Source organism: Toxoplasma gondii, chromosome XI (assembly GCF_000006565.2).
Source record: "Toxoplasma gondii ME49 chromosome XI, whole genome shotgun sequence".
NCBI lineage: Eukaryota > Apicomplexa > Conoidasida > Eucoccidiorida > Sarcocystidae > Toxoplasma > Toxoplasma gondii.
Window position 1 is genome coordinate 3,191,480 of NC_031479.1, and position 24,100 is coordinate 3,215,579.

At 51.8% G+C, this 24,100-nt stretch overlaps 4 protein-coding genes across 4 annotated transcripts; 2 read left to right on the plus strand and 2 right to left on the minus strand.

The window, feature by feature from the left end:
- Positions 1-496: 496 nt before the first annotated feature.
- TGME49_313220 (hypothetical protein) lies at positions 497-4,762 on the plus strand (the record flags this gene model as incomplete). The annotated part of the gene is made up of 1 exon (XM_002364492.2): positions 497-4,762. The coding sequence occupies one exon, from the start codon at positions 497-499 to the stop codon at positions 4,760-4,762; it is 4,266 nt and encodes a 1,421-aa protein (XP_002364533.2).
- Positions 4,763-5,820: 1,058 nt separating this feature from the next.
- Positions 5,821-11,469, minus strand: TGME49_313230 (eukaryotic initiation factor-2, alpha subunit). Its single transcript, XM_002364493.2, has 8 exons — positions 10,541-11,469; positions 9,615-9,786; positions 8,767-8,882; positions 8,339-8,429; positions 8,029-8,121; positions 7,607-7,672; positions 7,233-7,286; positions 5,821-6,912 (listed from the first exon to the last, which is right to left on the minus strand). Exons 1-8 carry the CDS (start codon positions 10,861-10,863, stop codon positions 6,784-6,786), a joined length of 1,044 nt encoding a protein of 347 aa, XP_002364534.1. The 5' UTR covers positions 10,864-11,469; the 3' UTR covers positions 5,821-6,783.
- A 2,034-nt stretch (positions 11,470-13,503) lies between these two features.
- On the minus strand, positions 13,504-14,907 carry TGME49_313235 (hypothetical protein; the record flags this gene model as incomplete). The annotated part of the gene is made up of 2 exons (XM_018782753.1): positions 13,504-13,844; positions 14,532-14,907. The coding sequence occupies 2 exons, from the start codon at positions 14,905-14,907 to the stop codon at positions 13,504-13,506; spliced, it is 717 nt and encodes a 238-aa protein (XP_018635440.1).
- A 2,973-nt stretch (positions 14,908-17,880) lies between these two features.
- TGME49_313240 (ethylene-responsive RNA helicase, putative) lies at positions 17,881-23,952 on the plus strand. Its single transcript, XM_002364494.2, has 7 exons — positions 17,881-19,995; positions 20,524-20,595; positions 21,051-21,143; positions 21,847-22,040; positions 22,466-22,608; positions 23,032-23,105; positions 23,536-23,952. Exons 1-7 carry the CDS (start codon positions 18,328-18,330, stop codon positions 23,644-23,646), a joined length of 2,355 nt encoding a protein of 784 aa, XP_002364535.2. The 5' UTR covers positions 17,881-18,327; the 3' UTR covers positions 23,647-23,952.
- The last annotated feature ends 148 nt before the right edge of the window (positions 23,953-24,100 follow it).

Genomic DNA, 24,100 nt, shown 5'->3' on the forward strand with positions numbered 1-24,100 from the left:
TGCTTCTCCATCATATGCCCACTAACCGCCACTTTTTTCTCTTGCGATTTCCCTATCGATCCCCAAGAGTGGAACTGTCGCTGTTTCTCACTTAACTTTTCTGACTAGTGGAAAGATGGATGGTTCCTTTTGTCCACAGGGAGAACGCAGGGGAGGGCAAACAACAGCGAAGCCAGGTGGCTGGCTTTCCTGCCGCTCTAAGCATTTTGACAGATTCCCTTGTACTCCCAATGTCGTGTCCCCATCACTAGCCACGCCAGATCGTTCCTACAGATTTCCTGCAGCTCGCTTGTTAGTTCCTCCTTCAGAGGTACGACTGACGCCTGAACCTTTTGCGAGGGTAAGACACGGGGTCCCTTCAAACAGAAATCCAACCACAGCCGAGTTCTTCTTTGGCAGCCTGCATACACGGAAGGTTACGGTAGGGCTGGTGGGAAGCGACACAGACCCCCGAAAGAGCCAAGAAAGCGGAGAGGCACTTTTGCGAACGAAAAGCATGCACGAAAGAAAGGCGAAATCAATTGAACACGCCGAGAGATTTGGCAAGAACGATGAAGCCTACCCAGCCACGAGCCTTTCCGAGGCACCAGGCCTTCCTCGAAAATCCCAAAAGCCAAGAAGAAAGACCGCACCGGTATTCTCGTCCGCGGTGTCTTTTTCACTGTCTTCGCGACATTTTCGTCGAAATTGTCCCGCAATCTTAAAACCCCAAAATTCTCCGGGTCCCCTTTTTGCATCTGCTATGTGTTGCTCTCCTGGCGCCTCTCCATGTCGAGTGTCTTCGGGTGTGTCTTCCACGCGAAGAGAGCAGGAGTCACACCAGACGGAGAGCGCCGCGGAACACAGAGGACGAATTCACGCCTTGGGGACATCTGCAATTCGAACTGAAGAAGAAAGGCACGAACCTTCCTCTTCGTTTTCTCCTGCCCGGCCCCGAATCTCCGCTTCACCAGCGATGGACTCTTTTGCGGTATCACGCTCGTCATCCACGTCTCTCTCGGTCCTTCCTCGATCGGCTTCCCTTTCGAATCCCTCATCATCCCCTGGCTCTTCCGAACCACCCGGAAACGAGCTTCCCCTCGAGAACACGCCTCTGTCTGCTAACTTTGCTTCACAAATTCCTCCGCCTGTGTCGCCTGTTCCACCTCCTGTCTCGTCTCGTCGTTTCTCCGGTGTGCACATCGCAGCTGACAAAGAAGAGCCGGCTACGTTGCCACCATTGGAAGCCGGCACCCCGGTCTCTAAATCAGATCTTTGTCCAAGTTCTTCCTACTCCCTTCAGGGCGACAATCGCCCCTATACAGCGGCATGTACCGCTCGTAGCTGCTCTCTGTCTTCCTCGCCTTCTAGAAATGCACCAAATTCTCGAGACATGCCAGGAGAAGCAGCTCCTTCCTGGTCGATACAGGCACGAGGAAAATGTTTGGTGTCGCCTCGGACACGTCCTGAACGAGCTCGCGTCTCTCTCATATGTGACGGTACATACCCACCCACCCCTCCCCCTTCTGATTCACCTGCAGTACAGCGTTCTTCCCGCCTTTCTCCCTCATGTCAAAACCCACTTCTTCTTGAGCATCTCCGCTTGCCTCCTCACTGTCTAGAAATCACCCGTCGCGCTCTGGAGGCGACCCTCCACAACCGGCAGCTGAGCCTGGCGGTAGCGGCGCCTCTGTTGGTGGATGAGAACGAATGGATTGCTAGTCAGCTTGCCATTTGTTTAGCTGATCTACAGTTGCTGCTGTCTTGCATCTGGGACGCATGCACATGTCCCGTTATGGCTGCAGGCTCGATATTTTTCTTGGTTCTCAAATCTGCGGCTGTTCCTGAGCGTCACTTGCGTGGACGGGGACCGAGCCTCTTATCCGAGAGCCACGGCAGAGAAACTTTTTTTCGCAGCGGCACACAGTGTCCCGTTTCTGACTGCCCGCGCGCGCTAGACGACGCTCTGGTCACAAGAGAAATGTATCGTTCTGAGCTCGTGAAGAAGCCGATTTTCCGAGCAACACACCTGAACAGAGGTTTCATCAGTCCACGCGCCCACAACTGTATGGACGGGCGGTCTATGCGTTGGGGTGGACAGCACTTGAGAGACACAGAGAGGGGCGAATGTGACCAGAGAAAAAGGGAACACAAACTACACGAGCAAACGAAACGCCTCGGAGCAGACATCTCCTCCGCCCTTAATTTCTATAGAAATAGTGCTGGTGGCACGTCCACACGGCCGCTCGTGCCGTCAGAGCTGCAGCTCCATACAGCGAGAAATGGCGAGGGGAGCATGGATCATAACGTGTATCTGCAACGACGCTCACTTCAAGTGAAAGACGCAACGGGAAGAACCCCCCAAGAAACCCATTCCACTTCAGCATCCCCGGAGTCTTCGCGGCCTCTACGCATTCAGTCTGCGAGACAGTACATGGAAACCGTTCTAGCGTGGTGTGTCGCCCAGATCCACCACGGCGATTTGCTGAGGCGTCCTCCGAAAGCGTCCGGTAAACCTCCGGGGTATTCCATCCTTTCTTCTGGACAAGGAGCAACAGTTGTGCCGGATACACCGACTTCGCTCCCAGAATCCGGTTCACACCCTGCAAATAAGTGCTCCGATGAGGAGCCCGAGACACTGGAGGGGAACGCAGCTATTGCTCGCAAGTCTGGAGAGGAGAAAACGCGCGGCATTGGAAAGACCGGGGTAGAGAAGGGAAAGGCAAGCAGGAAAGCTGGAGAAATTGATAATCCTGGGCTTGTCCGTGGCTGGACGCGCCGGGAGAGTCTCTTAAACCGAAATAGTGGCACACGAGTGGCAGATGTCAGACAACGAGGCAGTTTCTGGCTTGCGAAATGCTTTCATGTTGTTGACGAATGCGAAGGAGAAGCGTCGCAGAGAGAGAGAGACGTACAGCGTTTTAGGAAGGTTTCGTGCCGCATGTGTCGCCGCCTCTTCCGGTGCTACGCCCACATTTACCACTTCCACTTAGATTTGCTTTGCACGTACGATGTGCTTGCTCACGTTAACCGCTGTTTCAAGTTTTTTCTCTTTTTCGCCCACAAATTCCAACTGCTCGCGGATGCAGATACAGAGCCCTTGCGCAACCTTGTCACGCACATCCTCACATCTAATTCTCGCGTTCAAGAAAGCCTGGATCCAGAAAGCAAGCAGTCTTCGTTACCTTCTCCCGCTTCTCCACCGTTTTCGCAGTCGTTCTTCCTCAAAGATCCCGAGACAGAACTGAGAGGGTCGTACAGAGCCGCGGACTCCGATCTTCACCTGAGTGAAAATCTGACATCTCTAAACCCACCGAGTGATTCTCCCGCGTCTTCACTCAAAGCGCCAGAACCTTGGAACTACGTGTCTCCGTCTGAAGATGCATCTGCCACACCACCTGTGCTGTCGCCAGACAGTCCTGCAGAGTCGTCTTCTGCCTCTACCTTTTCCTCTGCCGATTTGGTTTCTCCCCCAGAAGCGCCTATCTCCCCAAGCGATGCACAAGAGAGGCCAGAGACAGACGATCTCTCTTTTCCGCTTGCATCGCATGCCTTCGGCGAACCTCCACCGACACGCGATGGCATGGCTGCTTCCTCGCCTCTTTGCGCTAGATCTCCTCCCCTTTCTTCCTCGTCCTCTTTCGCGTTTCGTTCTTCCACCGAGTGTACAGCGAGGTGCGAGACGTCGTCCGATTCCCAGGGCAACCTCTCGAAAAACAGCGACGTCTTCCCTCTGCCGCTCCTCTCCTCTCAAGTGTCTCTGGAGACATCAAGAGACGAAGACTCTTCTCATCGCTATTGTTCTTCCTGTGCTTCGCGTCCTCGCCCCCCGACTTCTGTATCGTTTTCCACGGCGATCGCGCCGTCGGGTACAGTGGGAGAAACAGGAGAACCAGACGCCGACGAAAGAGGCGAAGGAAAAGGGAATGCAACAGACACGGAGAGTGCGAAAGAGTCAGAAAGGAAAGAACAAGAGAGCGAGGAAAAGAACAGGGAACAAGGGGCGCTTACAGTCCAGATCCGACAAGAGGCAGAGACCCCTGACGCAGACACTGAAAGCGAAGACGCACTCGAGGACGCAGGGGAGCCGAGAACGGACAAAATGGATAGAGATCTAATGACCGCTCTCGCATGTGATCTACGCAAGTCAGAGCATCAACGGAGACAGGTGGAGGTGTTGACAGGAGAATATCAACGTTATGCTCTTGAAACTGAAGACGTAGACCTGCCAGGCTTCCCAGACTCCCTCAACATCGAGTTGCACCGCGTCGACAGCTACGAGGAGTTGCCTCTGCTGCCTGAGCCGGAAAACGAGAAAGAAGAAAGCGAAGAGGCAGAAGCAGAGAAAGGTGTACAGAGGAGATTTCCCGAAGACAGAGACGAAGAGGAAAACACAGAAAAGAGAGTCCAGGGAGAAAGAGCAGGAGACATCGAAGAGCACGACTGCGTCAAGAAACAGGAGTGGCAAAACAGAGGCGGACCCAGGCAAGAGAGGCATCGGAAAGCAGATGAACTAGTGTGCGCTAGACTCGTAGGAGAAGATGTGCCGATCTCAAAACCGGTACACGAAAAAAAGAGAGATGAAAAGTGGAAAAAAAGAGTCAAACCGATACTGCCTTCTTTGGCGCTTCAAGCCCCAGAGTTGAACGAGATTCAGATGGCTCTGAGAGAGGCAAAAGCCCTCAAACCCACGACGCCGCAGTCGGAACGGGACCGGGGGCAAAGACGAACTACGCGAATGCTTCTCGAATCTCTACTTCTTCAACAACAGCCGTACACTTAGCGTGCTTTCACAAGCGTGAGAACTCTCAATCTGACCGGTTTATCCCCGGCATGCCTTTTAACCGTTATCTGATTCAGAAACTGAAGGTGCCGTGGACGATTTGGTGATACCAACTGATTGAGATGTGTGTACAGGTGAAGAGCTTCCCTACGCTGCACCTTTGCAGGTCTCTCTCTGGGTCACTGTCTTAAGCAAGACGTTTGTTACTCCGCACAAATTTCTTCGTTGCCGAGTCCCTACTTTGTCGGGTCCGGAGATGTGGAGATTGCCGTCATTGCCTGGCTCTATCACGAATGTGGAGATGCTGCTTTGGGTGCTGGGTTTCATGTCTTGCTTGCATTTCGCATGGAATCCACCTTTTCCTTCGGGTATAATCCAGAGGATGGAATGAATCCACCGAACTGGACATTTTTTCGTAGAAGAGACACTCCGAGTTTCGAAACCGACAGGCTCTGTTTCTGTCCCGCGAGAGGTCAGCAAACATCTCTAATATGTTTCTTCTTCTCCATCTGGATGTCCTTTAGAAGACGGTGCCTCGGACATCCACGAAAAGTTGAAGAGCAACTTATCCACTCATCTACCGAGTATATATACAGTAGATCTCTACGTCTGGCCGCACACCACCGATATCCTAAATCTCTCAACCAGCTTGTCCGTGTTAAACCGTGGCATTTAACAAATATATATCTCGATTTTTTTCGTTACCTTCGACCATCTCATCGATAGCAGCGCATACTTCCAACCACGGAGACGCCCCTTGCAAAAGGGTGTCTTCTCACCCAATAAATACTCTACGCCTATATATGCTTCATATATATATATATATATATATGCATTCTACATACTTATTTGTATACATGTGAATTTACGAAGCTGTTGACATTGTCTTCGGTACTTCCTTTTGTGGAAATCGACGGGCTGAGTCTCAGGCTGGGTGAGGGGCATGTCCAGTTTGAGGTTGCACGAAGTTCCCTTTTTCTTCGACCATCGGCGAAGGGGTAACGCGCCAGAGGAAATTTCAGTGTTCTCTGAGGATCGCGTCCGCTGGCAGAGATGCGCCTTCCGCAGCTGATTCTTTAAAAAGCGCGCGCGAGTGAGAAATTGAGACTTTGGAGGCATGCTTGTACCCACACGTGTATACAGAGGTCGACACATAAAACCCGGTACATATACATCCCTATATATATACATATGTATATATACGTGAGTTTTGATGGATGCTTGTCTGTGGAAACTCGCAGTCGATTCACCCAGCAAAGCGCATCATGTTCTTGGTGGCACTTGAAGAAGAGAAACCACGCAGACTCTCGCGAAAGCCAAGACACTCTGTCGTGTGAGAATGACAAATCGCATGGCACCGTGCTGAGCCTTCGAGAAGAACGGAGCGGCGTCGCCACAGGCGCTCTCATGCAGCGAGGCGGGGAGACAAAAGAACTTAAAAAAACTCTAGACAAAAAAGGAAGGAAAAACGCACGCGATAGAGACGTCCACGCGCGACGGCTGCGCTCCATATCTCGCTGTCTTCAAATGCATGCACCCAGAGACTACGCGGAACGAAAAGGAATAAACCGCGTTTTTCCGGCACGTCCGAGAGACTCCTCTGCTGTATGCACACCCCTCAGCTTCCCCCTGGGTCTTGTTCCATTCCCTTCAGTGCACACTCCGAAGTTTCTCGAAGAGAGACACGGAACGCATGAAACTTCCCCCCGCTTCCGTACACCTCAGCCGAGACGCTGCCTCGGCCCAGAGGCACCCACACGCTGTACACCGAGACGCGAGAGATCGAAAGTGTTCTTTGCTGTCTCGTTCCTCGATGTTTCTCCCATTTTCGAGAACGTCTCTCAAAAGCGACGCTTTCTCAGCCCCCTCTAGCTTTCGATTTTTCCCAGATGCTGCATGTTTGGGCGTTTTCGGCGTCTCGTGCGATCAAAGATCCGCGTTCGTGTCGTCTGCACCGCCTCGACAGTTGTTTTCCGCTCTAGGAGAGACAGCGGCACGATACCTCTATTTCTGTTTCACTTTCACGCATTTCCATCATCGTTATCCTCCTCATCATCTTCCACTTCGTCTTCCGGAATATCGTCCTCCACGCGACCCATGCCCTCGTCTTCTTCCTCCTCTTCGTCGTCGCTGCTGTCGTCCTCGTTTGCCTGAATTAAAAGAACGCACAAACCCAAGACACAAGCATGCACTTCTGAACCGAAACGAAGACACAGACACGTACAAATATATGTGTATGTATGTGCACACTCGCGACGATACGCAAAGATACTTATGAAGGGGAACGCGAACGAAATCAATATAGGTGACGCACGTGGACAGTCAAAGGAGAAAACCTCTTTACTTGAGAGAGCCCGACACCCGAAAAAAATACGGCAAACACCTGAGGTTGAGGAAGCGATGAATAAACAAAGCTGAAGTTCTCCAAATTCGTATGGATGACATTCAAATGTTGAAGAGAAACACTCACCTCTTCCAGAAGTTCCTCCAACCGTTTCTCCTCGTCGCCACCCATGACAACGATCTGCAAACGCAGCGCACGCAGGAGGCTCTTTTTCTGGAAAACGAAAGATCTGGCACGCCAGGCAAACTGCCCAGAACGCCGCGCATGCTTTGAAACGGGACAGTCGAAAACCAGCCCCGAGACGATATGACGACAAAAAGCGCCTTCGAAACTGCGAAGGTTCCGCGCAGGCAGACACACAACATATGCAAATACCTACGTAGCTAACACCTTCGGTATTGCAATATCTTTATATATTTGGAGGTCGGCATGCCTCTTAGTAGTTGCTGCCAGAGAGATACATCTGCAAATATCGGTGCCAGGGTGGCTACGAATCGTACCTCGCCTTGTTGCTTGAAGTCACCTCCACTGAAGCTCTTGATTTTGTCGCTGATGGCTTTCATGGCCTGGAAAAAACAGACGCAAAGGGTCTCACGTAAAAGCACGTCACAGCTCACAAAACCTACACCACCAAAATCAACCATCCTGCAAATGCGTGTCCAATAACTATATATATATATATATATACAGATAACTATATATATATATATATACAGAGATGCATGCACGTACGTACTAGGAAGCACGTGTATTTCCATCCTCAGATGGCACTCACACGCCCTCTTGTCCCTTTAAGCTGCGACAGGTAAACGCCTTAAAAACGAGAGACAGACGCATGCGGCAAAGAACCTACACAGTCGCAATTCACATTTGGGCGTGAACCACAATGTATCCTCACTGTCTGGAAATCGAGAAAGCGTACCTGCTCGATTTTTCGCATGCCGAGTTCCTTGTCATAGCAGGAAGTGACCACGACGTACTGAGGCGGAGCAATGAGTTTGATGTTGATGGTGACCTGGGGAGACCAGCGGAACAGTTCAGTGGCGCATGCACGTAATCGAAGCACACCGAAGAAGCCGGCTTCCGCCAAAGCGAGCAAACTCCACACAAAGACAGCGGCGGAAAAGACAGGGCCTCTGCCCCACAACCCCCAGCTGAAGCGAGAAGACCGCAAAAGGCTTTGTCTGGTCTCGGCAAAAGAGAGAGGACTAGAAGTCAATGCCAGTGCTCACCTCGTCGTCTCCAACTTCCTGTCCTGCTTGGAGGGCTGCCTTGACCGCGTCGATCCCCTGCTTGCCGAAACACCAGACGTCCACGCGTGCTCTGGAGAAGAACAAAGAAGCAGTTTGCAGTCAGGCTCAAGCGCTTGCTTCAAAGCATATTTGAATGCCAAGAAACACCACTCCCTATCAGGCATACATAAACAGATAGATATACATGTTTGTAACAGGCGCATGGAGCATCCACACTGCTTGCGATCAGTCGCAGTCGTGTCACGCTCCCCAACCGCAGCTGTGTATGCATGCAGACATGCACCGAGACACTTTCGTTGTTTTTGTCCCTCTTTCCTTCTGGAAAAAGACTCCGGCTCGGCGCTAGCGAGGAAGGTGGCTTGTCTCTTGAGCCGTGCACTGTCTTGCGTTTTTCCTTGTCGCCTTACCGGAGCTTCAAGGCTTGGGGAGCAAGGCGAAGTTGAATATCTTGGATGAGCGACTTGCGCACCTCCTCATCTACTTCCAAGCCTGCGAAGACTTCATCGGGGCGCATCGCCGCTTCCTGCGAAACGCAAATGCAGACAGTGTTTCCTTCCTAGTTCAATGCTGCAGGCACAACGGGCGAGAAATGCCGCCTCGTAAAAGCGCTCTGCCTCACAGAACAGAGGCCGCACAAACAGGGCGCGACGCACGCTCGTCGCCACAAGACACTCCGAAGATGTCCAAGTTACACTATTTCTTGCAGACGGGGAACCACAGAAAAGGCGCAAAAGATTGAGTGCCCAAAACAGTTGCGTCTCGGTATACGAGGGAAAGCAAACAATTACGAAGAAAGAGGGAACTTCCCACAAGGGGGACCATCAAAACAAGAACCGAAGGAACCGTGCACGAGTGTACAGACCGTTCAGGGCGACATCGAGCAAAAACCGACTTTCGGTCGCGGGCCGAGTCGCCAGACATTCGATCCGCTGCAGCGCTCTCCGTTGAACAAAAACGAAAAGCGTGAGGAGAGGCAAAGCTCTCCACTTCAATTTGTCCCCTCATTGACCCTCTCACCCTACGAACGCAGCAGCACAGCCGCCGCGAGGTGTATGTACACCCCGCGAGCAAGCGTGCACGCATGCGCATCAAGGACGCGAGAGGAAACACGGAGGGGAGAGTCTCGGTTTCCGTGAAGGCCACACGACACAAGCAGCCGAGCTACACACAGAGGGAATGTCACGCTCGTGAGGATAAAGTCATCGTCCTCGCCTCCTAACTTATATCGTCTCCCTTTGCCTTCCTTTTTGCTCACCTTCAACGCGTCGAGAGCGTGTCCATACTTCCGGTACAGCGGCCAAATAACGGAGCGGTTCAAATCGTCGACCTTCATCCCGTGTTTCTGGGCGGCATGGCGAACGGTCTGGTGCACTTTCTTGGACTTGCTGAACTTCTCCTCACACTTGACGATATCCTCGGGGCTCACACTGCGCACACACCCCGTTCAGAGACCGGCAAGACAAAGTGCGAAGACGAAACAAGACACTGCCGCTCGTGAGACGGAATGGGCCTCTGCAGACGTTGACTTCGGTGGAGGACACAAAAAACGGTACCCGGCCACAAGACAAAAGATCCCTTTGACCTTGTGAAAATTTGCAACCACATCGCAGGACAAGCGAGCCGCTGTCGCGACACTAACCTACACTGTACACACTGTGAGCACAAATTAGCAATTTACGCTTGGAAATAGAAAGATTAAAGTGGCACGTTTCGAGCAAATATATATACGCACACACCACACACAAGTGTAGGAAGAAATTCTGATTTCGCAGCTGGAAGAAAATCTGGAACTTCGCATCCGCTGGAGTGTCTGCGCAGACTCTCAGGTGTATGGACACCTCTCACGTCCAGTCGTGACGGTCCGTGAGCGTCTTCCTCTCAACTGGAAGTTGTGTTCCACTTCGAGGGGATACCAACGAATACCATGAAACCACTTCCTTCGTGAAGCCGGTTCAAGCTGATATGTACAGGTGTGTATAGCAAGAGCCTTTTGTTTTGATTCCTCGCCGTTTGTATATGCGTCTATATGAACCAAGCTTATATAGAAACGCAACGTCTGTGTCTGGTGTCGGATGTCAGGTGGCGGAGAAATTGACATTCTCTCCTTGGCCTCGAATCCACCTTTTCGAACGTCGTGTGCGCAACGAACACCAAGTGAGCCTTTCAGTCTGTTTCTTTTACCGTCTCTTGCTCAAATCGATGTATCCCTTCTTGGGATCGACGCGGAGAACCATGACGACCTCGTGGCGTCCCACGCGGATCAGTTTGTTTACACTGCGGAACCGCCGTTTGCTCAGTTCACTCATGAGAATCATGCCTTCCATGTTGTTGTACTCGAGAAGGCTGACGTAGGCGCCGAGGTCGGCAATGCGGTTGACTTTGACCATAACTAAATCTTCGACGTCGGGGAAGCGTTCCTCGTAGAATCTGCAGTCTCCCAAATCGGCTTTCGGAACTGCTGCGCCGGTCGCCCCTTGGGACGACGTGCCGTCTCTCGCCTCCATGGTGAACAATTTTGTCTTTTCCGGAGAGAGCAGACGCGGGACGGGGAAGAACGGACACTCGACGGGGAGAGAGTGCGGCGACTCTCACAGACTCGCGCAGGGGGGGTGGAACGCAGAAATGTCGCCTCGGGAAAAAGACGGAAGAAGGGACAGATCGACGGACGCGGAGGAAGACGGACAGAAAAGCGAGAGAGGTTTACAGTGAGACAAGAGGACGGAAACGAAGAGCTGAAAACGAGGAAACGAGGTGTGGGGAGGGTCGGAGGCGGCTCGCGACCCGTCAGCAACAGAAGGACAGGAAAATGCCGGGAGAAAAACGAGGGCGTCTGGACGAAAGGGAGAAAACGGACTTCTGAAAAACAGTGGGAACGCGATGCCGGCCGCCTTAACGAAGTGGGAAGGACGTGTCCGCGCAGGGAGACTCGCGAAAAAAGCGACGGCAGCGGCAAAGCTGTCAAACGAAAAGCATCCACACGTTTCCTGCTACGGGGCAACAACGGCCGCCGCGGGGAAAGATTTTCCCTTACGTGAGAAGAACGAAAATTTCGCGCAGACAAAGTGCCTCCCAAGCCGCGCTCCCAGGCACACAATCGCGGAAAAAATGAACAGGGACAGGCGGGAGAAAAGAACCCTAGGTGGGATTTCGGCTCCAAGGTCGGTGCTTGTCTCCGCCCCCAAAGGCAACCACCTTGTTCGGACACTCGCGTGTGTTCTCTCGATTAGACGAAGTGTTGTCACAAGGCGACAGCGCAAGCGAAGTCACATGGAATTGAGGCCGGAACTCGAGTGTGCTGCCGTCAAAAGGCATCCGTCCGTTCCACACGCACATGCAAAGTATCCAGGAAAAGCTTTATTCTCGAAATTTTGAAGCTATAGAAACCGTGTAAGGAAGTCCCTGTCCACCTGGACGTTTTTGACAAACCAGGTGCTGTTTTACTCGAGGACACGAGCTCTAGGTTTCTTATCGGCACCCCGGGCAGTGCTTAAGATAGGGTCTGTGCCACAGCTGCTGTAGAGCAACACATTCTGGAACAAATACCACAAAAAACTGCTGAGTGCATCGCTCGCAGTTGTGATGCCCACACCTCGAAACGTATTAACGCAATCGGTTCCTTTGAAAGCGAAATTAACCGCCGTCACGTCATGGGTACACAAGAACACAGGGACGACAAAAAGTGTGTTGCGTGACATCCCACGTTCACGAGGAACAACACAGCGACGAGGGCGGTGAGTGATCACATTAGATCCAGTCAATAACAGCGAAGAGAGACATCTCTGCAACTTCATTGTGTGGAGTTACGAGGGGAGCTCAGTTGAAGCAACTTCATCCGGGACACAGCGTTACGTTGCGACAGATGCAGCTCTACAGAAGAAGCGCATCATTGCTCTGCGGCGCCCGACTCACTGCCGTCGCTTCACCTGTCGGTTTCCTCTGGAGATCTTACGCGGTTCGCTTGACGTCAGATGTAAGGACGGTTAATCGAGTCGGTTGGAGACAGACGCAGTCCCTGTCCTCTTGCTAACGGTCCCGCTCTTGTGGGCGTCACGCAGTGCACTAAGAAGTCAAGTCAAAGTGCACATTGTTTTCGGAAAACGGTTTTTGTGGAGACAACGTATAAACTGGAACGAGGTGTGCGTATATGCGAGGCTATGAGGCAAGTGCCCGAAAAGGTGGATTGTGCGAGGCATACAAAAAAGGACAGCTTCTGAGACTTCGAATGTTTTTGCTTTGATGTGTCTATATACATGATGAGTTGCGTCGACGGGAATAAGACACCGTCAGCTTTTAGTTGGCAGTAGCCGTCCCAGTTTTTATTTTTGGTGCCAATCTCGCTCGACTAGTCAACGTGGAACGCGTCATTCCAGGATATAAAGTTCGGCCGCGCCTGTCTGCTACTTGTGATCTGCTCGAGTCATCCGACAGTCCACAGCTCCCAGCCTCGAGTAGGAACTTTACCAAACGCTCGTTAATAAGCAGACACGACAATTGTTTCTTTTTCATGCCACATCAAGTCCCCACTCGGGTGCCGTCAGTGCTCTTGTCACCAGTGGCAAGCGACGTGAAGGACTTGTACGAATTTCAATAGTCGAAGATATATCGCTTTCAGAGTAAACGGACAAAGTGTGTAACGACTCAAATGCGTGGCAACACGTCCCAAATGCATCAGTGTCCCGCTCATGCGAAAGGTGTGAAAGTCGCGTTGCTGCTTGCACGAACGACTATTTTGAGGTCGTAAAAGCGGTTTTGTTTCATGAGACTCCTTCTGGACGAAACGAAGTCATAAGGAACGGAAGGGTAATCCCTGTTGTGTAATGCTCAGCGGTTCAGGCGTGTGAGCGATTATGATTCACTGCGATTGTATACCAGTAGCTTTAAGCAATCTTGATTCGAATGAATAAACGGTGGGATTTTGCAAGAGGCACCATCCGGTGCAATCCGAAAAACGCCTTCTACAGGCAACAAAACGGTTGACAGCTTGTGCACGATTCTCTCACTTTTGCAGCAAGTTCTCTTTCACGAATAGTCTGAAAAGTTATCTTCAACGACAGTTGCAGGAGTATCCCGTCTGCAGCTGTCGCTATACAAAACGACCCGGCAAAATATGCTCCAGTTCTGCCGTGGACGAAGCTTATGCAAGACTAAAATGGAGGTTCGAGGCGAACGCTTTGATGAGGGATGCTCTGTGCGTCTTCTTGTCTCGCAACAACGATAATGGGAGGTTGGAGGAGGTACTCTCTTAGACGAAACCCAATGCATGTGCTGACGGAGTAGGATAACAGTGTAACCGCGGACAGGAAGCACTGCAAAATGCGGAGAGCAATATCCATAAGCAGCTCTGCTGGATCAGCGCTTGTGTCGTCTACGCGATCCAGCTCCTCCTCGAGGGTGATTACTGTGAAAACTCCGAACGATATCAGGACGATTTGCAGGAACGCCATGCACAGAGATGATGCAGCGAAGAGGAGGCAATGCGTGGTACCTGCACGCAACAGGAGGCTGAGGTGCATTTTAACTACACTGTGCCTCTATCAACAGCATCCGGCCTTTAGGCACTTTCTCTTCATGCACAGATGGACTGCAAGGTGGCAGAAACAACCGACCATAATCTCAATTTGTGGGCGTTATTGGACAAACGTACGACTAAATGCAAAATCGGCGTCTAACGGGTTGTACGGCCGTAAACGGCTTCGAAAGAAATACACGATACGTAGCCGGCCATGTGGCAGAAAACACTAAACTGTTAAAATAACGTTCGGCCTTTGCACATATTCCCCATTTAGGTGATAGGAGTCCTGCCCAGTGCCAGGTTTTTACGCCGTATCGAACAGCTGCATCTTTCGGGGGAGGTTAACCCAATAGGAGCCGTTACGTCGCTTCGTTTGTTGTTCGCCGCCTGTGTCATTTTTTTAAAGCTGACGCACCACCAGCTCTGCCTGTCCTAACGTGCTACGAGTATTCCAGCTACAGCTGCCTCGCAGTTGTCACTTTCTTGCTGTCGATGGGGATTTGTATTATGTGGAAGCTGTGAGGATCGCGGCGTCGCAGCCTGGTCACTTACGCACGCAGTGGGAAATCTGAGACGGGGCATTCGTATGGATTTAACGCACCGCACCAGTGTGCCTAATAATCTCGGTATTCTGTTGCTGTGTCTGTCTGCGGGCCATACCTTTGTATATTCCAGCTTGGCACGAGAAGAAAAGAACTAGAAGAGCAAGTAGGAATTCCAAAGCACCGTACGCGTACAGTTCCTTCCTGTACGCTGTCACGAGGGACATTGAGGCACATGCTGTCGCTAACAGAAATGAAACTACACCAACGACTACAATTGCCCTCGCACGACTCGCCAATATTTTGTCTTCCCCGTGACCTTTCAAAACGTCAACCAAAACTGAAAGGATGTGGCGGTGGTTTTGATTATCTGACCCCACGTTTTCTCCCGTCAACGATCCACGATTACATGCAGCTTCACACACGGTTGGGCGCCCTGTTGGCAGCGACGATACACTCGCCTCCACTGGCGAGGCAGATGCATTTGTAGACATCGTTTTTAGAGATTTCCCTTGGTAATGTGGCAAAGTGTCGGTATCCGAGGGCCACCATTTGTATATACGAGGTCGCTATACACATTGACGGTTCGAAAGTACTTAGGGGATAAAGTGCGAACCTCGATGCATTGATATCCCAAGCCTAGTAGCGAGCTTTGGTGCGTGTGAAGCGGAACATACCCTAAACACGTTTCAGGAGATGGAAACGAACGCACTGTCACTGTAAAGGCGGTCTGTACACTGGTGCAGAGACAGTGACTCCTGCTGCAAGCGAACAACTTAAAATATATTTTGCATGGCGCTCTTGTCGCTTATTGCCGACAAATGGGAGATCTCACAGCGAGCTTAGTAAACCGAATGGAAGAGCTGAATGCAGGTTGTGTTGGCGTTCGTCAGATGCAAGCGTTTCGAAATGTTCCGTATACCGGTAACCCTTTTGACATAAAGGAAAGGCGGTGATCTTTAAAGAAGAAATAAGCCCGTCTCACTTTGATTGTCACAGCTGTAGTCGAGTGTGAATTCATCGCGGATGAGGATACGGGAACCGCTTTTCGCAAGCGTGCCCGCCCCCCACGTATTGAGCTGCTCTGACATATGACAAAACAAAGACTTCATCGTCGCACGTGTGCTCACTAGCATATCTCTGAATAAGTGTTAGCTGGTCATCCCCCATCGGGAATAAAGAAGATCAGGTTCATTCAGAAGGCATCCGTTTAGAGAAGAAATGTGACACTGAGAAAGGTAGCCTCCTGCATACCCTTCCGGCTACAATGATCGGCAGGAAGGTGACACTTATTGGTATGATCGCTTTCCAGTATCCTTCTATACGGCGACATGTTTCGTGTAGCTCGATTGAACCGGAAGGCGACACTGAGTGTTCGTTTTTCGTTTTATTCATTGATGCGGTCACATCCCTTTACACCGTACCGCACTTGCTTGAAGGGGAACTTGGTTCCCCTTCTTGACAGAACCGTGTACGCGTTAAGTGCCCTCTGAAGGAAAACGTATTCATATAGACCGAATGAAAAAAGAAACAGAGTTACTCGCTTACACGCTGGTAAGAAATGATGATTCCGTGGCGTGAACGTGAACAACGCTGTTAAACACCAGATCAGAGAGGAGGGGTGGGGCGTGACACACACAACATTCGCCGTTAGCGAGAAGGCAGGTTTCCCAGAGAAGTAGTGGGACGTAGCCCTCACTACAGTAGCCTTCTCTCGAAATCCACCGAAACAATTTTAAAGCAAGATGCTTCTCCGTCCGCTACCGCGCGTGAATAAATAGAGAGTGCCAGCGCCTCGTAGCTGGATTTTCCTGCCCACACCAGCACCCACGCATATTTCGCATTATTCAGTGAGTTTCTAACACACCACGATCTCAATAGGGACATTCGCAGGGTCACTTTAGTTGTGGAAGCAGTGAGGTGAAAGACTTGGTTTCTCTCGACGAGCTGACAGCGCACAATACCTTTGCCCCTGGATGCATGAGAACAGGAGAACATCGAAAACAGCAGATTGCTGGAAAGATCCAAGAAACGTCTCCAAATGGTCGTCGCACAAGAAGCCTTGCTCAATGAGACTACAGTGCACAAATGTTAGGATGACTGCTACGGGAACTCCACAAGGGAAGATTGCTGTCGATCTTCGACAGGCTTGTTGGGACCGTCTGCATGGCGCAGCCCCCGTTTGGGACAGATGCCGCTCGACAATAGCCAGATTAGGTGATTGCCTCTCTCTCTTTCTTCATCCATTCTTACCTCCTCCTGTACTTGCTTTTTTGCTCTTCAAGTTTTTGCATGATTCTTCGAACTCGTATCCTTACCTTGTCCTGTCCCTTCCTCGACACCATCTTCCATGCACTCATTTATTTGTTTTAAATGTTCCACGTCCTCCGGGACTTTAGACGATAACCTGCCTGCTGCCAGCCGAACACTTCTGCTCAGATCGCGGACGGTAACTCGTTCCAATGATAACAGCCATCCAGTTGAGCATATTACTTGATTAACTGCAGAATCCAAGTGTACACGTCACAGGGTTGCCGCCCACGAATGTAACACTACCAAATGTAAGCAAGTGATGTAGCCGATGAAGCCGGCTCGGAGGCTTTGGATATATGACAGCGCTCCCACCTCAGCAACTTTACCTAATGTGACCCTCGCTGCGTGATTTCAGAGAAATCAGAGCCACATCTGTCATGTTATGTTCACTATATTTTCTGAGAGTCGTGCTTGCACCCGTCCACCTGCTCGTTCCCATCCCAGGCACCACACACACACGCACATATGCTAATTGTCACCGAAAAAGACGCCTTCTTCCTTTAACCACGCAAATGGTATCTCTTCTTACGGCAGGCGCGCGCTGATCGCGTCAATCCATACATGTAAACCCTTTCTTTGAAGGGATAGCATGTTATGTCTACCTCTGTAGAGCACCGGTGCATTGGAATACCTGTACCCAGCTTCGGAAAACGTTGCCTGTCAGCCTTCAACCCCTTGAACAACAGCAGGCATGCAAGAACTTCTTCTGTGAGAGAGTTATCATCGCTTGCGGCCCAAGTGCTGACGCATCGAAGTGTGTATACGCAGAAGATTACCGAACTTGACGGTAGCTCCTGTGTGTAAACGTTACATGCTACCTCCTATTTCTTTACTGCCTCGGACTTTTACATTTTGTGGGAATTGATTGATGGAAAACTACTTTGACAGCCCCTCCAGAAACACAGAGCTCATCGTATAACATGAAGAAGTCAGGAGATCCGATTTCGGTATCAGCGATATTCCCGGCTTTTCCCTAAACAAGCAGCGAGCGCGTTGTCGCTTCCACACTCTCGAACGACGAGATGCAGTTGTGCTCGGCGGTCAGGCTCCCCTCAAGTGTGTCTGCTTTTCGCGGAGAGCGCATGTGGCTGTCGACAAAAAGTCATGCCAGGACGGTCTACATGCGCTCACTCTCTCTTGAGAGACAAATTACCGTTCTTTGTGCTGTCCTCGTTGGTGTTGCTTCGTCTGTCATGTGGGAGGAGCCTTTTGCCTCTCCTCTGATCGTTAGATTGTTTCAACATCGGCTCCAGCCCCGCAGTTATGATCTCGATTGAGACCGGCGGATCCTCGGTCGTCGTCTTCTTTTGCTTGCCATTTTCTTCATTGTCGGAGTGAACAGCGGTTCTTCTTCTTCTTCTTTAAAGCCCAGTCTTTGGCCTGAAACGTGTGGTTGTTCGTGTTCTGAAGATCACGCATTGCTCACTCAGTGTATCGCCCGCATGCGCCGTTCAGCGTGGGTGTTGAGTGACGATTGTGCGTCGACGTAGCTCAGAGAACCTTTCTTCCTGAAGACGCTGCACCGATTTTTCTCTGTTTTGGAACCGTTTCGATTCACTAAAAACGAGGTGCTTCCTTCCGTGCCGCAAAGCATAAGCATCATGTGGGGGCTCGCAAGCCAGGCGCGGTCCCGGTCAGCCCGCGTCGCCGGGCCAGGACCGTGTCGTTTCGCTTCGAGAAAGAGCGAGAGTTTGCGAACAATCTTTCCAACGGTTTTTCCGCGAGAAGGATCAGGCGCCCCCAGAGGCACATCTCGAGTGTCTGCCTCCGTGTCTCGTGTGGCTCCTCGCCTCCCTTCGTGGCACTGTCGTCCGGCCCCAGCCGGAAGCCCCGACAGCTATAGGGTAGCGTTTTACCAGTATCTTTCAGCATTCCCCTCGACCCGCCTTTTCTCGTCCATGCCGAGAAGTGAAACGGACCCCCAATACGCGTCAGGCGGCAGCTCCCCCGAGCACCCGGGTGCAGCGGGAGGGAACGGTCCAGCCTACTACAGCGACCCCAAGAGTTCTTTCGCCTCCGTCAACCCCCCCGCATACACAGGTCAAGCGCTTCCTCCCCTCTCCTCTGATTCTTGTCCGTACCCCTACTCGCCTTCCTCGTATTCTCCTGACCTGGGACCGGTGACGTCGCCCTCTGACCAGGCGTTCCCTCCCTCCTATGATCCTTCCTACTCCCAGGGCCAGCCTCACGCGTATGCGCCGCTCCAACCCCCTCATAACGCGTACCCTCCCCCCAAGCACGACCCTAGCTACAGTGTGTACGGAGGACAGAATGCCACAGGCTTCGGCGCCCCCACATACAGCCCCCCAGCCCCCTGCCCTTCTTACGGCGCCCAAGCAGGCGCCCCGTACCCGCCACCGGGCGGCTACGCGCCCAACCCCGGGTACCCTGGCAGCCCCGCGGGTCCCTGGGCCTCAGGCCCCGGGGCGGGACCCCGGCGGGGCCACGCACCTGGTTACGGCGACCAGCGGTCGCGAGGCACTGAGGCACCTTGGCGCCACAGCCAGCTGAGTCAGGATGGGAGCCGCCGAGGGAGGTACGACGCAGGGGCGATGGGGTCGCACCTCGTCGAGCCAAAGTGGAGTGAAGAGCAGTTGGCCCCGATCGAAAAAGACTTTTATGTGGAGCATCCGAGCGTCGCTTCTCGGACAGATGAAGAGGTGGCGGCATTTCTCGAAGCGAACGCGATGCGTATCGATGGCCAGGAGCCGAAGCCGCGACCAGTCTTCTCCTTCGAGGAGACGGGGTTCCCCACCGCGATCCAGAACCAACTAAGGAAGATGAACTTCGCGGAACCGACAGCGATTCAAAAGATCGGCTGGCCCACCGCTCTGAGTGGTCGGGACATGATTGGCATTGCCCAGACCGGAAGCGGAAAGACCCTCGGCTTCCTCCTCCCTGGCCTCGTCCACGCCGCGGCCCAGCCTCCCCTTGCCCAGGGCCAGGGGCCAATTGTCCTCGTGCTCGCGCCCACGCGCGAATTGGCGATGCAAATTCGCCACGAGTGCATGCGCTTCACCGAGGGCCTTTCCCTCGCCTCCTCGGAAGACCCACAGCGAGCGGACACAAAGTTCCGCACCGCCTGCGTGTACGGAGGCGTCCCTAGACAGGGGCAAGCGACCGAGCTGAGAAACGGCGCTGAGATCCTCATCGCCACCCCAGGCCGACTGATCGACTTCCTCGATCTCGGCGTCACCAATCTGAAGCGCGTCTCCTACATCGTCCTCGACGAAGCAGACAGAATGATGGATATGGGCTTCGAGCCTCAGGTGAGGCCGTGTCTGTTCAGACAAGTCGATGCTCAGAGAAAGATGCGAGACGCTCGCGTCCCGGCTGCCCATTCCTCTCGATCGTGCCCGCAGAGGAAAGAAAGTGTGCAACGCCGTGGAAGACTCAAACGGGAGCAACCACTGACCTCCTTCGAGGGGAGCAGGACGGGGGGGAAGGCTAAAAATCACGGAGCTGGCGTTACGTCGCTGGATAGGCAAGCGGAAAGGAGAATCGGTGGTGCAGGAGGAGTACAGGTGCCACGCATGCGATTGATTAAGAGAGGGAACCAACGAAACGAGGGAAAGAAACAAGGAGAAGGGCTGCGCGAACTGAGGAGACACCATTCATAGAGTGCACTAGTGTAGCGGGTACAGGACCTTGATCGATAACGACAGCTGCTCCCAGCGTAGTTAGGAGTGCACCGTCTTTCTGCACACGAAATTGTCTGGGTTTGAAAAATGAGGTGTAATTCGCAAATATATGTGGGGAAAGCGACTGTCCCAGCCTTCTTTGACTCATGTTTGCAGGTGCGAAAAATCTTCTCTCAAGTTCGCCCAGATCGCCAGACCCTTCTGTGGTCCGCGACTTGGCCTAAGGAGGTACGAGCGCTTCTTCGCATGCTAGGATACCAGTCCACGTTTGCATTTGCTTCTGTGTTGACCTTCGCTCCATGAATGCAGACGCTTAGTGTATGTTCATCGCATGCATACATACGCGTGTACACACAGGCACGTGTGCACCGATGCATGCAACTACTTGCTCACATGCGCATTTCTTTATATATATATATATATGTATATATGTATAATATGCGCATGTGTATAAATGGATTTCGCTGACGCATGTTCACTCTGTCGCTGCATTCCTGGAGACCTATGGAGGGTGAAATTTGAAAGTGGCAAGCGACGCGATCTCACCCGGGCTTGATTTAAACGTGTCTTGTCGTGAAAGGCAGGAGAGATTGGGCGGTATTGTCATCTGGAGGTTTTCGTACCTCGCCATTCTTTGGACCATGTGGCTTTCACGAAGTTCCAGCTTGCTACTTTGTTTTCAGGTCCGAGGTCTGGCGAGCGAGTTCTGCCGGACAAGAGTTGTCAAACTGCAAGTGGGGAAAGCCGACCTACAAGCCAATGCGAATGTCACCCAGGTAGGTTTTCTCGAAGCCCCGAAGAAAGGCGCGCACGCATGTACTCCACTCTGCAATTCAGATATATTGATGCGGCGGCCGGAAGCGGTGACGAGTGCTCGTCCAAGATCCATGGTGCCTTCGTATTGCGTGAAAGCGGCGCTTGTTTAGGAAGTATCGCGTCGTCGGCATTTTGTGGTTGGCGTAGTTTTGTGGTGCCAACTGGAGCTTCTGTCTCCCTCACGAGCGACACAGATCCGTCGTAAGTGGTGATTAGAGGTACACTTGCGGCTCAAGATAGCACATGCCTGCATTTCTCTATCTTGTTATCTCTCAATATTTTCCTTGATATATGTGTATGTATTTGGTTGTGAGTATTAGATCTACGTACGCCCAGCGCGACGAGACTGATCGGTTGACACTCGAGCGTTTCAGGTGTACGTAAACTGAGCAGAGCTGGGCATGAGGCGTCCCTCTCTGGCTGTTTGCCAGCGAGAACGAACGTGTGTGTTCGTTGTACAGAAACTTGGCACGTGATAAGATAGGGATTGTGTCACGGCGTGTAGAGCGGCCGGGTTTTGTGCTTCTATGGATCGTTAGCGAATCTGTAGTGCGCGTTCGAGAGTTGTTGTGTGTGGTTAGTTGCCTCTGCGATGACTCCAAATGGTGGCACGAAGTAACAGAATTGGCGGATAGCGTCTGTGTATTGCTGGCTGGTGTGCAGCGCATCGAAGTTGTTTCTTCGAATCAGCTGCAGCATCGCCTTCTGTCAGTTCTGCAAGAAGAAGTCACCGGACAGAAAACTCTCATTTTTTGCGAGACGAAACGCCAGTGTGACCAACTGTGCCGCGAGCTCCGATACCGCCAACTCCGCGCCCTGGCCATTCACGGAGACAAGGAACAGCGTGAACGCGACAGGTGAGGTTAATAAATTTCTCTAACTTGCGAACAGTCGTGAGGAGGCTGGCAACGCGTGTCTTTTGAAATGCTGTCGGTCCAAAACGCATGTGGATGGAAGCCAAGGCTACGAGGGGAGCGTGGAACGAAAACCATGCCCAATCATGTCGTCTCAGAATGTGGCTGGTATGTGAAATTGTGTTCAAGGGCTGCCCCGCATCCGTTTCCAAGAAACTAGCACTCGAGGGCGTTGCTCCTCATACACTATATATATATATATGTATATATGTATATATATATATAAATATGCATACGTTTGCATGCAGCTACCGATGTAGAATCTTATGAGCGTGTGTGCAAACGTAGACATATACTTCGTAGGAAGTGATGTGGACTGACCTGCGGATACGCTTTTCGGTTTTCTGACACTTTGGGGTCTCGTGCAGAATCCTCCATGACTTCCGGAAAGGCGACTGCGAGATTCTTCTGGCGACTGACGTGGCAAGCAGAGGCCTGGACATTCAAGATGTGAAGTTCGTCATCAATTACGACGTTCCGAAAAACATTGAGTCGTACATCCATCGCATCGGTACGCCTCTGCACTTCACACTGAGTTGTGTTTCGGTCTCCACAGCATGACGGAATGTTTCGCCTCCGATCTCAAGCCGGAAGCGCTTATCCGTGCTCTTGTGATCCTGCGAGAGAGCCATGCCGTATGTAGATCTATGCGCTACGAACTAGAGTCCGGATTCGTCTGACTTCCGTGTAGAAGTGTGTTTTTGTGAATCGCCCCCGAGGCGGACTGTGCCCGCGTTTTCTCTTATATGTGTGTCCTCGTTTTTGTCGCTGCAGCAGAAAAGCAGTTTTTAGTTGGGGGTGAGATGCCAGTTACGATCAAATGAAGCTAGACTCCCTGCTACACATTATCAAATGGGATTCATAAGTCTATATGAGCAATTTTCGTAGCTTTCGTAGCTCATGGAGAAAGTATGTGGAGCCTGTGTTCATGCAGGGCGTACGGGACGAGCTGGGAACAAAGGAACTGCAATCAGTTTCTTTCAGTACGACTTCTACTCGCCAGAAAAGGTGAGATCGCTCTTCCTGTGCAGTTGGAAGTTGCTTTTTTGTGACTTGTGAACCCGTTGAGGTGCTTGAGGTCGACTCACCTTTGCTTGGGCAGCCAGCAACCCGATAGGGCGTACCTGTGTGCACATCTGGTAAATTACCCAGTGCATATGTCTATTCGTGTGTATAGACAGTACGCAAAAATGTCAATGAGAATCTTTACGCGTATCAGGCGGCCTGGGTGTCTACCATCATCGCCTATTTTGCATGCGTTGTAGCATGTGCTGCGTTTGTGTCAGCGGTAAGACGTGTAGACAGCGGGCAGCGTTTAGGTGTCAACTGCGGCTTCCGTCCCCGCGTTGTGGCGTTGTTCGATGCAGTCATGTCCACACCTTCAATACCGTCATTTCGTTTATCTGTCGTTTAACGTTCTTTCTCTGTCGTTTACCAGGTCACTATGGCTCGGAAGATCTGTGAGGTGATGCGCTCCGTTGGCCAAGAGCCGCCAGCGGACCTCGAGAAGATCGGCGCACCTCGAGCTCCATCCAAAAGCAGAATGTAGAGTGACAAAACGAGGGAAACTGACGGGGGAACGGATTGCGAGCAAAGCGTGTGTGTGTTTGTGACAAGAAAGGAGCATGCAGAGTGTTTTTTGTTGAGGACTCGTTTCACCTCTTTTCTTGTTCTGTCCACTCCAGTTCGTTTCGTTGGTTCTGGCGTTTGTCGAGGGAATTCAAATGCACCGGAAAAGGTGCAGAAACTGGATGGTACTGAATGGGCAGTACATCGTATTGCTGAAATGCAGAGTCGTTTTTCGTCAGTCGTCTTCATCATTCAGGTTCTTTTGCTCTGACGTCTCTTTTCCCGCAACTTCGTTTCGAAAAAAGCGTTTTCTTTCGTGCGTTTCCCCTGCAATTAGCGCAACACACTCTTCGATTATGACCACGTGATGATCGGGTAGTGACAAGGCGAGGCGACGGTGCCCTATAATACTGGGTTCCGGACCGACACAGTCA

Coding starts and splice junctions, on each gene's coding strand:
- TGME49_313230 (XM_002364493.2), bottom strand. CDS start 10,863: ATGGAGGCGAGAGACGGCACGTCGTCCCAAGGGGCGACCGGCGCAGCA. Junction 7,287..7,606: donor ACTTCAAGCAACAAGGCGAG/GTACGATTCGTA, acceptor CTGCGTTTGCAG/ATCGTTGTCATGGGTGGCGA. Junction 6,913..7,232: donor TGGAGGAACTTCTGGAAGAG/GTGAGTGTTTCT, acceptor CTTTTAATTCAG/GCAAACGAGGACGACAGCAG.
- TGME49_313240 (XM_002364494.2), top strand. CDS start 18,328: ATGTGGGGGCTCGCAAGCCAGGCGCGGTCCCGGTCAGCCCGCGTCGCC. Junction 20,596..21,050: donor CCGCGACTTGGCCTAAGGAG/GTACGAGCGCTT, acceptor CTTTGTTTTCAG/GTCCGAGGTCTGGCGAGCGA. Junction 22,609..23,031: donor GTCGTACATCCATCGCATCG/GTACGCCTCTGC, acceptor GTGTTCATGCAG/GGCGTACGGGACGAGCTGGG.